At 42.4% G+C, this 13,241-nt stretch overlaps 1 protein-coding gene across 1 annotated transcript in view; it reads right to left on the bottom strand.

The window, feature by feature from the left end:
- Positions 1-2: 2 nt before the first annotated feature.
- LOC118419630 overlaps positions 3-13,241 on the bottom strand; it is an 18,154-nt gene continuing 4,915 nt past the window's right edge. Inside the window, exons 3-6 of the mRNA XM_035826106.1 lie at positions 7,311-7,415; positions 2,160-2,378; positions 1,161-1,287; positions 3-786 (exon numbers count right to left, since the gene is read on the bottom strand). Coding sequence (XP_035681999.1) covers positions 593-786; positions 1,161-1,287; positions 2,160-2,378; positions 7,311-7,415 — 645 coding nt within the window. The 3' untranslated portion in view covers positions 3-592. The remainder of the gene's footprint in view (positions 787-1,160; positions 1,288-2,159; positions 2,379-7,310; positions 7,416-13,241) is intronic.

Here is a 13,241-nt window from a genome sequence, read left to right as displayed (position 1 = left end):
TAAATACCAAATAATACTTCAAGAAAACGAAATGTACCTTTATATTAAACTCTGCATTGAAACATAGCACATAGATTTTAAAAATTGCAAAATTGCATTGCTGTCGCCGAAGAGTTTCTTCTTTTGTGAAGGCAAATTATATAAAACAAGTAAACAGGTGTATACGGAATGAGTTTGACATCATACACTGCTAACCAATCAGGAGTCAGCTATCCTATGAAGAGGTTTGCTTGACCAATAAGAAGTCAGCTAGCTGCACAACTTTCCAGCTGTGTGTCATTCTTAACCAATCGCGCGCTAGCTAATTTGTTTTCACGAATTCTTGACCAATCAGAAATCGGCTAGTATCTACCCAAATATCAAAAGGTTTTAATATCTACCACAATTTTTTATTTGTAATCATAGAAAACGGCTGTATATGGTTTTAACTATATAAAGTCATCTAACCGATTAGAAGCAGAGAAAATGCAGAAACGAATTACAGACTCTTTAGCACTATTGTTGACATCGTTGAAAGGGGTGACGCTCTTTTCTCATGGTCACTTTGTTGTCCAGTCGGAGAATTCTGTTAAGGCTACGTCAATCAAGGCGTCTAAAGGTCGACGTCGATTTCTGACGGTGCGTTGGAGCGTCTGAGCGGCGTTCTCACGGACGCGGAGTCCGTGCCGTTCTCGTAGTAGTCCTGCCGGGAGTGGTAGGACGGGGGCGCCTCCCCGCGGCGAGGAGGATAACTCCAGGGAGACGGCATCATCTCGTACTCGGCTAGTTCTGCTGGTAGGTAGGACTCTGCATGGGGAAAAAGAGCACAGTTTTCTTTGTATTATACCCCTGTGAAAAAACGTTTCCTTTTGTGCTAGTTGTTGATTCGCTAACTCACGTAACATATTTTCATGTCTCTTGTCCTAAAGTTTTATCCATCAACATAGCGGACACGGCTGGTTACCCTGGAGACGGCAGACGCGCTACGCTCCCTTCAGTGTTTTAACCCACCAACATGGCGGACCCTGCATTACGTCACGACCACGTGGCTACCCTTACCTTCAGGCATGAGTGCGAGCTGGTTGCCAGGGAGACGGCAGACGCGCTACGTTCCCCTCAGTGTTTTAACCCACAAACATGGCGGACCTTGCGTTACGTAACAATCACGTGGCTGTCATTACCTTCAGGCATGAGTGCGAGCTGGTTGCCCGGAAGACGGCAGACGCGGTACGCCCCCTGGAGGGTGAAGGCACCATTGTTGGAGCGGCGAAGAGTCGGTACCGCCTGGAACCTAGCCTGAACCACTCGCTGTGGGGAGAAGTGTTTATGTCAGATACGTAGTTTGGTTTATAACCTTGATACTATTAGCTTACTTGGCAGCTGCCTCCTTTGCAAATCAATACATTTTCTCACACGTATATTTTGGTTAAAAGAAACCAGAATAATTAAATCGAATGACTACTTCACATTTTGCCGTGTGTACTTGCCACAGTAGTTTCAATATGTTCTTGTCTGTTTGGGTCACCTTCTGGAGTTACTTTGATACCATTAGCCTACTTCGCAGTTGCCTACTTTGCAGTTCCGCTCAAACATTTTCTCACACGTACCCAAATTTTTAAAACAAAATTGAATCGAACGGCATCTTCGAATTTTGCCATGAGTAAGTTTAGGCCACAGTAGCTTCATTACTTCTCTGTTTGTGTCACCTTCCGGAGTTACTTTGATACCATCAGCTTACTTTGCAGTTCCGTTCAAGCATTTTTCACACATGCTAGTATACACATTTCCAAAAACAGAACATCAGAATCGAATGACAACCTAAAATGTTATCATGTGTACATCTACGCCACAGTAGCTTCTATACCTGTCTGTTTGGGTCACCTTCCGGAGTTACTTTGATATCTTTACCTTATTTAGCAGTTTACTCCTTTGCAGTTACGTTCAAACATATATTTTTTTCACGTACTAAATTTAGTATAAACATTTCCAAAAACAGAATATCAGAATCGAATGGCAACTTCAAACGTCGTCATGTGTACATCTAGGCCACAGTAGTTTTGTACTCGTCGGCCTGTGGTCATGTGTACATCTAGGCCACAGTAGTTTTGTACTTGTCGGCCTGTCGTCATGTGTACATCTAGGCCACAGTAGTTTTGTACTTGTCGGCCTGTGTCACCTACCGGAGTCATCTCGGTGGAGGATCTCTCGCTAGATGAGCGGGTGAACTGGCGCCGCTCCTCGGGGTCCCCCTCGCCTTGAGGCGGGACGGACACGCACACGTCCAGCGTCACCAGCAGGGCGCACACGAAGGCCCCCGTGGCGTTCAGGAACGCTACGGCCTCTGTGGCCAGGAACAGCGCCATGGCTCCACCGCTGATACGCCGTTCGAGATAAACGTGCTGGAATGATGGAAAACGACATGGAAGTTCACGATTCTAATTGCGAATGCGCAGCGGTATGCTTTGTGGGTAATGTGTAAAAGGTAATGGTGACAAGCTGGTGGACCATTTTCTCGATTTTCGTAACAATGTCCAAGTGTTTTGTTATACCTCAGAGACCTTCACATGATACCCGCAATGCATTTTGCTACACAATCATAAAATTCGTTATTTCTTGAAAGTTAATATCATAGGCACACGTCACAAATGATATTCATGAGTGTTAAAGTAAAGGGAAATCAACGACAGACCATTTATTCAATAATGGTTACATGCGCTATGGTTAGGTGAGTCCAACCATACTCATCTATCAGACGTCGTTGTAAACAGTACAATGCAGTTACGAATTAAGTCGCTACACAGTCGGAGTGATTACATATATTATGTTGACTAAATACAACTAAAGAGACCCGCATCCTACTAATTATGATTGCAAACTTGTGGCAATCACAATCCCTCTTCTACTTCTTAGAAGGAGATGTAGTACATTTCACTGAACGTGAATAGAGAGAGGGGTAAGAAAAAAGTGCCTTTGTTTAAAAAAGAATGAATATATTTCGTCTTGTAGGCTGTGTAGAGTTTAGTGATGACGCGGGAAGAAAAAAGTCTTGTAGAAACGACATCCGCGCACCCACAAATATTTGATCGCTTTCCAAAAAAGTTTTGCACCCACGATGTACATAGTACAACAAAAATGAGAAAAAAAAGTTGCCACAAATTGTCAAAAAAAAAAAAACATGTGAAAGAAAAATATATCATTTGATATACCGCGTCTATTTGCTTGGTCATTTGCTCTTCTTTTAGTTCCTGATCACTTAAATTTCACAATTAATGTATTTTCTTCTTGGCACGCTCGCGTCAGTTTTGTTTTGTGGTGCTCGCAGGATGTCATCCATAGCGTCACATCAGTATGTGCTAAACAAAGAACGCTTGGAAGTGACATAACAAAATGGCGACCGGAAACAGGCCGAATCCTTATCATGGACAGAGGTGCCGTTTCTGTATTGTCTGTGTGGATGATATATGGCATTTTTCAACCTTTGATTGGTTGACACCCATTTTCACTCATGGTAATCAAGGACGCACTAAAAGGCCCCTGCGGGCTTAACTATGCAGCAGGTGCAGGTTGCGCGGCAGCAGCTGGTTATATTCTAAAGAACAACCTGTTACACCTACCCTTGCACATCTAGCGTTGTTTAGGAAACGGCTAATTTCTAATACATGTGTACATCAACTCTAGGTTGATAAATCTCTAGTACTTCCCATGTCTTTAAAAAGCTTTCTTAGCTTGGCTACCTCATAGTTGCTATGTTCGCTTTTTGCTTAGACATTTTTTTACATAATGCATGTTGTTGACATATTTCGTCCAAAATCGACTAACACCTGGCGCAGTTTGTATTTTCCGTAAGTTAAGTGGTACCAAGGAGAAGTCCTTGGTGGTATCCGTACTATCAATTTGAATTTCGAAGTCTCTACGATAATTCAAGGCATCATATTCGAAATACCACATTTCAACATTTTGTTATATGAATTTTGTTATATGTAAAACCGTTTCAATATGTTTTGAAAGAAAATACATTTTTGAACCGTTCATCATTCATTCTGGCCCATGGAGTTAGTGTGATACTTCTACTTGCTTGTAAAAGTTTTGGCTATCTAGATAGCGTCCTCGCTGAGTCACTAATATAGATTGACCGGTGTTGAATACATTCCTACCCGTCAAGTTGATAAGATCGGGATATTCACAGGAGTATCTAGTGACAGGTAAGTTGGGAGAAGTATTTGCCCGATACGCGTGTGATGTAACGTCTAAAGACAGACACGTGCTCAAACATACGTTATCACACTAACGCGGCATGGAGTAACCAGGTGTCATGAAGGTGTGTGATTTGTCACCAAACCTGTCCAACTAGTTCCGCCCTACAGTACGCAGATAGGCTGGTAACCATGCCATCGGGAGCTCGTCGTTATCTCTACGGTACTAGAAGTGTAACCCGCCCGCACAGCTCATCGGCGCGCGCCGGTGGATTTTATACGGGGTTGCTTGTTTGTTTCTTATATGGTTTGCAGAAAGGGACGTCACACTGTCAACGATCTTCAGACGAATTAGCTGAACACCATAAAATTACCAAATTTCAAAACAGATAGGCAGAGAATTTAGCCTACAAAACTACCTTGTTACGTTGTACTAGGTTTGGTGATTTGAGAACATAGTCCGATCCCTTAAGGTGGTATCTAAATGCACTTTGGGCACCGGTGCGGCACTTTGGGGTTCGAAAGATCACTGAACAAATTGCAAAGATCTGATATAACGTCCTTGCAAAGATAAATAACGAATTTTCTGACGTTTTGTGCATTTTGTTGTCTTCTACGTCATACTTTTACGTATTACGCAGTATTTAACTTATAACACTGGGGAACACTGGGGTAACGTATTACTGCCGAAAATGTCCCTTTGAACCCGGGCTGAGCTATTTGCCTGATTTCTGACACTAGAAAAAGGTGCACGATAGACTTTATGTGGTAGGAGTAGTGAGTTGTTATCCACTGTGCCTAGGGCCCATCCCTCTCCTTCCACCACCTTTTACCTAACCAAAGTCGATCTGTACACCTGGACTGTGAAAAGTAAGAGGCATGTCAGGAGGATTCAAACCCAGGAATTTTGATTTCTGAGCGAAACATCCTAACCATTATGTCAACACGACGCCAAGGTGACACCGCTTTAACCTATAATTAATCTCTATCATGACTCAGCACCAGTTAGGTCATTGACCTCAAGTTGCGTGAGGTCTGGGGGCCCGGGGCGTACCCCTACCCTCCTCATCGGACACCGGGGTGTGCCCCTCCATTCATTATTGTGGTCCGTTCTGTAATAGCTGACTCACTGTTAGTCCTCACACATTATTGTGCCATATACACAGGGCGACAAAACAAACAAATTATCATCCGTAAAGACAAGGCCTGTGGCGTTAACACATTCAGAAAACTCAGAAAAATTTTTTTACGAAGATCTGAATTCTTCCTTTTCTTGCTTGGGCTAACGTCACATTTTCAAACCGTGCCCCGGCTGGGCTGTTTGTAGAAACAGAAAATACAAAGGTATACGTAAAGATATACACAAATAATGCTCACGACTATTCTCTTAACGTCTTCAGTAGTTTGAATTGGTGAGTTTCGTATCAGACTTTTCGTTCCCGAAAGCTGCCCGACCGGGCCCCGGTTGGAAATGTGACATAGGCCTATCAGGGGCTAACTTTAACCCTTTGTTGAAGTCATACCCATCCAGTCGTCTTGTATATCTGGCAGGCCCCATCCAACTATTAGTATTCTACTTTCAACCAAGCTTAGAATTTACTTTCTTTTCTCTCCGTTGTAGTACCACTCTTTTGTTTAGGTACAGAGGTTTTAGGTACAGGTAACAGCCAGGTGTTACTATGCAGGACCTTTTCTAGTACCTGTACCTGTAGTATTTGGAAAAGTAACCTGTGGTCTTCAAAGATGACGGACACATATGTACAACAATGGCCAGATGATATTTGTGTAGGTTTCATACACCCTATGTGGAGGACGCATACTGTCGAAATGATAGTAAATTAAAAAAGGTTGTTTTCATCGACCATACAATGTAGTTTTTTAAAGAACTTCTTATTTTTTTAAGGAATAACACATTTTTGTTTAAAAATTCATTCGAAGCGCTATAAACTTCAGTGTAGTCATGTACAGTATCGATACATTGATATTCTAGTATTTTCTACCTGCACCTATCATTTTCGCAGTACTGCGCCGGTACTGGGTACACATCCCTATATGTAGTAGGAACATCCTTGACATTCTTGTATCTAATGCTTGGCTGCCCAGTCTAGCCTGTTAACCTCTGTTTAACCCTACCTACAGCTAACACTAGCTCGTAAAATGTTCATAAATTAGTGACTTTAGACGCATCAAATGGTACTGGGTACACACCCCTATAGTAGGAACATCCTTGACATTCTTGTGTCTAATGCTCCACCTCTGTTTGACCTTACCTACAGCTAACGCTAGCTCGTAACATGTTCATAAATTAGTAAGCTTTTGAATTTAGACGCGTCAAATGAGACAAAAGCTGACTGAGTATGATTATGCAATTTTACGACGCATGTCGATATGGTTCAAAGGTCTGACATTTCTGAGAGTCTTCGACGGCGTCCATGTAATGCAATCAAACAGCTAGAAAAAACTGTATAGTTTATCTGTTTCAATCTACATCCTTTCGCATTTATAGAGAATAACACAGAGGTTTTGGTAGGATTGTAATCTTCTTAATCTTATGACCCGTTTTCTGTCCGTTGGCATATGACCTGTTAAAACTTCTGCAGTATCAAAAGACACGGGTTGGAAGGGGCTAGTTGGTCCGGAGATTTTCAGTGACAATAGGGCGTATATCGTATGCTACTAATCAGGATCTGTTGTTTTTAACGTCATTTTGGAGCTTGCCCTGGTACAAGAACGTAGAAATAGATAAGAAAGACAAATAAACATTGGTTACACACTAAGACTACGGTCCCAATTGAAAAAAAGGCCTTCCGGGCAGTTTACTTTTTTTTTTATTTGCACTTTCGGACGTGGCCCCTACGTGACCAGGTGGGACACCCTGCAGCTCCCGGATATCTGTGAGCACGGCCGGGCCCCGTGTTCATTTTAAGTTGGAGTTAGAATCTGCCTTGGACCCGGTAACAAATAGACGCCTCAACCTATCCGTGAGGTACACCGTGGGGTGTGCCCATTAGTCCACCGTCGCAAATTTGCAGATTCGGCGCCAGGCCGGGGCTACATCCCCTGCGGGAGCGGGAGCAATTGGGACCAAATCCTAAGTGTGGGTATATGTAATTAAACTAGCTTGTTAATTAGACGTACCTCATATTCCACCTCCTTCCCTCTGAAGAAGCCGACCAGACTGCAGACTGCGCAGGTGATGGTCGCCAACATGGAGAACACAGACATCGCCACGTAAAACAGTTTCTGGGGGAAGAAAAGTTCAGATTGTCGCTACAATTTCAATGTACATTAACGAATTATGCTTTATAACTATATCTTAAAAGAGCTCCCGTACTTTAAACATCTTAATGCAACGGATATAAGTTTCTATTTTTGATGCGCCAAGATAAACCCTGTATATCAAAAAGTATCTGTTCCTATATATACACTTGTACAAAGAAGCGAGAGGATGCTGACATCATGTTAGCTTAGCACCTTTCAAATTGTTAAATTGCATCTTATTGTTTTGCCTTTCTGTATATGTCTGTTACGTCATACTATCAATGACCAGTACCTAGCCCATCGAGGTATGAATGTACAATAAAAGTATTCCATTTATTCATTAATAGGGCCTTCACACTGAAACCGAATTAGGAGGAATCAAGCAGAACCAGCCGGAATGACGTATTTGCAAATTCGTGCACATTCAGGGCCATTCGGGTGGGAATTCCAAATGGATCTTACATCTCCTTCACACGAGAAGGAATGAGCCAAAATGCCGTCAGAATGAAAAGTCTTTTCTATTCCATGAAATTCGTGTATTCTAGATCGACATTCTCACTGCATTCCAGATATTCTTTTGGCCACATTTTGGCAGGATTCGAAGTGGCTTGTCGTTTTGGTTCTCCATCGAATGAGATAAAAATGTTTCGAATGATGTTGGAATGCCGTAAAATGCGGTCAGATTGCAGTTAGAATACTTAAAATACACTTAGAATACACTTTGAATTCCGTTCAATATATCTCCACTTCAAAAGCACCTCGAAAGTTTTTTAGCATGTTAAAAACTTTCGGGCCAGCCAAAAGAACGGGCACAAATATCAGGAATGCAGTAAGAATTTCTAGAATACACTACGAATTCCCCGGAATAGAAAAGAATTTTTACTCTGACGGCATTCCGGCTCATTCTTGCTCTCGTGTGAAGGGGGCTTAAGTGGCGACATCATTAGGAACATGTTGAGCCTACAAAGATATAAAGAATCTCACAGTGGGCACAAAAGGTCTTTCAACTGAAAAGAATGTGTGGTAATACTCTGACCTTATTGTTGTTTTAATAATATTTCATTTATTACACAGTAGGTCACTCTTGTGTGATGTCTTTTTATGTCTTCAGGTTTTAGTTTTGTTATTAGTGGCTGACTACTTTCTTTTCACAGCCGGGAGCTGAATTAAAAGAAGCTTACATTTAGCAGGAATAAATCGCAAGGGTCTGGAAAGGCTGCCATTCGGCGTTTAGGTGATCTCGGTACTAGGTACGGAATGTAGGACTTGATGAACTCACTCCGGGAAAGACCCTTACTCTAGATCTTACTCAATAAGTGTGGTGGATTCTTTTACGGGGCTCTCCTCCTCCATTTAACGTCCCTAACTGAAGCTAGGTAAACGTACTCACTTCATGAGAGAAGTGGGGAAAGTCGTGCCTTTACCCGAGCACTAGTACAATACCAAAGGATTTGAACCCAGGACCACTGGATCATGTATGGGCCAAACACCTTGCAGTTGTGCCACAAGACGCTACATGAGTAACATCATGAGGACAAACATTTTTTAACAGGTGAGTCAGGGTCCGTGACACAAAATGTTTATGTGAGAACATGAAATGACTGTTTACTTAAAGTTTTTGTTCCGTGAATCACTCCGCCCTGAGGCTCACCGAAGTGACCAACCGGAACGCGCGTTATACCTTCTGTCACACCAGTCACACGACAGGTACACAACAAGTCTGCGACGGTAAACGTAGGGTAAATACCTGTATAATTTGTAATATGTTGCACAAATTCTGCTGTTTTGTGGTGTGAATATCACACCCAATCGTATGGATCGCGTAAGTCTATCGCAGCGTCGTCCTAGTTTATCGTATGACAGATATGCGAAAAACAGAACTATGACCTTACATTTTAAACGCGCCCGAGTCTTAACAACAAATATCCCCGACAGCGTTTTCCAACGCACAAAATATATACATGGTAGCTTGTATGTGACAGGGGCCTCCACGCGTCAATTCATTAGATAGCATCCAGAAATGTGACCTATGGCCCCAATCTTAAAAGGAATGGTCGAAGTATCAATCAGTCAAAACTTAATTATAACTGGCTGGTAGATTCTTATCTTGATGGACAAGACGCAAAAAGACTGTAGCTAAACTTTTGAGGAATGTTTTAAGCAATACGTACTTAAATGCCAGCCCTATTTATACCGTACGTTCGGTCTATGCGTGAAGTTCAAAACCAAGAAATTGTTGAGTTTGGAAATCCTAGAATTTTGAGAGATTTCAGCAGGTGTTGTCGGCATAGCCCGCAGGTCACAATAATTGTCGTTTGACCTTTGATCTAGTACGTTAAAAGTTAGCCTACTTATCATGAGTCACAGGTTAGACAATTATAAGGCCGCATTGACTTCGCATCACGTTTGCCCCCTACCGCCCCCTCCCCCAGAAAAGGCTGAGACCATACTGTTAATCGTGCATGCCGTCGGTTGGTGTGGCGTAACGGAGTGTCCAGCTCAGAATTTAGGTTCGAATCCTGTCATGTTACCTATCCTGTCCCCTTGAGAAATAAGATTTTGATCTTCATCACTCCCCTAGGTTAAAACATAAGCAGCTGACTTCGGTTGGGGAGGTAAAAGGCAGCCGTGTATCGGGCTCCTGACAGTACCGTGGCCGAGACACAGCGGATTACAGCTCACTGCCCTAACAGCCTCAAACGGCTATGTGATTGCCTTCTGTCCGTGCCCTGTTCACATGTAGTACAGTTGAAATAACTTGAAGGCAGTGGCACATTATCCTCGTTTGTCTTAAAGCACATGAAAATACATATACAAATTTATATATCATATATATAGTATGTATATAGATAGGCATTTATACATACATAAACTTTTAAGATAAACACACACGAATACCCACACATACATTCACGCATATCCACACGGACAGACAGAGAGGGACAGAGAGAGAGACAGAGAGAGAGACAGAGAGAGAGAAAGAGAGAGAGAGAGATTTCAAAACAATACTTTACTCCCTTGGGGTTTAAGTGGTAACACCAGCGTAAGAAGCGTGGATTATTGAACCATTCTAGAAAAGCTCCAGCTTTACCACTTTGTTCCATTATGAACAGTTCGGTTACCAAGATTGCGTGACGAATAATGTACCCCTTCTCCAAATCTTGAGTCATTTTAGCTTCCTTTCAAGTGTGAAAAAATCCTCTATTCTTATCTAAGGTTTCTTCACTCTTCACTTGTTCTGTCCTTCGGTAAGACCACTTAATAGTCATCTGTACCTTCCGCAAAATTTATTGAAGGACGGCGAAATTTCAAGATTTTTCTCATTTTTATCCTGAAGGTCCACCCGGTCTATGCTTCGGTCACAATTGGGCAGGTGCCCGTCGTGGTTCCGGTGTAGCCCAGGCCGGGCCCCGAAGCCGTAATTTTTTTCCGGCGGAGTTTGTTTATTCTGCATGTTTTTAGGACATAACAACAGCTATCACTAAGCTTTCTCAGAAGTGAAGACAAGATCACACTGGGTTTCGGAACGTTGGCGGCATCGCTGCGTTCAAAATTGAACACAGCGATGCCGCCAAATTGAAAGAGTACAACGGAGAGCACTCCGTATCGTCTCACTGGGGGGAAGACGAGAGGTGCCTCCTCTGCCGACGCTGAAAGAACGGCGAGAGGTTGCGGCAGTGAAGCTACTGAGGGACATGCTGGACGAGGGTCACCCCCTCCATGACCTGGTGCCGCCAGCCAGGACTACGGTCACTGGGAGGACTCTTAGAAACGGCACTGCACTTACTGTGCCAGCTGCCGGGACACAGAGACTGAGAAGGTCATTTCTGCACCAGGCCATACGCCTGTACAATGAATCCTCGTAGTGTTACTTAGTGTGTATGGCGTTACTGTCCTTACTTCAGTGTTCTCTGTAAAGCATTACGAACATTTTGTTTTCGATGTTTCTGCGTCATGTATTCGTAATTGTTTATTAATGTATAGACATATATTTCTGTATTCACCATGTACAAGTTGTAAAATCAGTGATATTCAGTTTGTTTTTTTACTGACTGCGATGCTGGTTGTTTTTCTGAATAAACTATGAATAAAAATTGATTTTGTGTTACCATTGACTTCATGATGGGAATATTAAACAAGTATTACTAAAAAGACACTTAAGCCCACAAAGCGCAAAAATGTCCGTTTTTATCGATAAAGTTTGCTGAGCGCTCTGTAAACTCGCTCTGTGACAGCGACGTCGCCAACGTCACCCTGTCACATTATCCACGATCTTCGGGCGCATAGATGGAAGATCGGCCACATTTAAGATCGACAGAGGGTTGCTCGTATTTTTCACCTGAAAACCGTCCCTGTCACATATCAGCCATACTTTGTACCTTGTACAATTGTTGTGCAATAAAGTTATGATTATAAGCGAGGCTCGGGGGATTGCCGCACAATAATAATCGTCGTCCGATCGATTTTCGCCAGATGTGACAGGGGTATAAGGGAGATACTCGCTTAACAAAGACCCCTGTCATTTGAGTGTTTTCTCGACCATCGCGCGAGTTTTAGAGATCGGCCGATGTTCAAAGGACTTCCAGTCCCGGTGGTGGGTCAAATGGGGTAGAGACTGTTTCCAGGTTAAAAATGAGCTAGAATCGATTTTTAACAACCAATCAACCACAAACCTATGAACAAACAAATAGCAACAACAACGAAATAAACAGACTCTTCAATTGACAAAACAAACAAGGGAAAATAGGAGTAACTGGTCACATATGCATGGACAGCATCGATTCCAAAGAAAACATTGCCATGTTGTGGTACGCATGTTTACAAATGTATATGTACAGATTCCAGCCAGACATGACATACCGGCCTGGGGCGACACGTGGATCAGCGCCGCTGGACCGTACAGCTATGTCACGAGCTCTGTGTCACCGGGAAACATTAGAAGGTAAAGGTAGTACCATAGCTTTTTTGATTCTTTTGGTCCCGAAGGGGCAGTGGGTAGGGGTGGACACAGGTACAGAAAATTCAGGTACGGGTACGGTCCAGGTCCAGAGGATTAGGTTCATGTCCGAACTTGAACCTGAACCTGATGTCTGTTAAAACTTGTGGAATGACCGGGGATTGGCGATACTCAAAACAATGGTCCATTTTGCTACAGAGGATTCTGTTGGTGGCGTGTCCGACGTCCACTGGCATTTTAAAATCCTATCTTCTGTTAAACAACATCAACTTCCTCTGTTTTAGACCAAGTTTGACAGTGGTAAGAATGGCTTTTAAAACCCTTTGCGGTGTGTTGTTATCCACTCTGTCCAGGGCACGGTATTAGAAGGTGGAGCCCATCCCTCTCCTTACATCTTTTACCTCCCCAACCGAACTACAGATAGATAGAAACAGATAGAAACCTAAATTTAGATAGAAACATATATATATATATATATATATATATATATATATATATATATATATATATATATATATATATATATATATATATATATATATATATATATATATATATATATATATATATATATGTATATATATGTGTGTATGTATTTCTTTTAGTTCTCGCTGGGTCTGTGTGTGTATCTGTATGTGTGTATATATAAGGAGACAGGGACAGAGACAGTGTCACCATGTGAATCTGTATGCAAATTTTATATGAAATAAGCAAAAGCACACGCACGCACACGCGCGCGTGTGCGCACTTGTCTTTGTACATATTTGTGTTGGTGGAGGGGGGGACTTTGTGAGCGTCAAGCGAGCGAGCGATCGCAAAAATGAAGATATATATCTATATATATATCTAGG

The sequence above is a fragment of the Branchiostoma floridae genome, chromosome 7 (genome assembly GCF_000003815.2).
Source record: "Branchiostoma floridae strain S238N-H82 chromosome 7, Bfl_VNyyK, whole genome shotgun sequence".
Classification (NCBI taxonomy): Eukaryota; Metazoa; Chordata; class Leptocardii; order Amphioxiformes; family Branchiostomatidae; genus Branchiostoma; species Branchiostoma floridae.
This window is presented reverse-complemented; position numbering and strand designations above follow the sequence as displayed.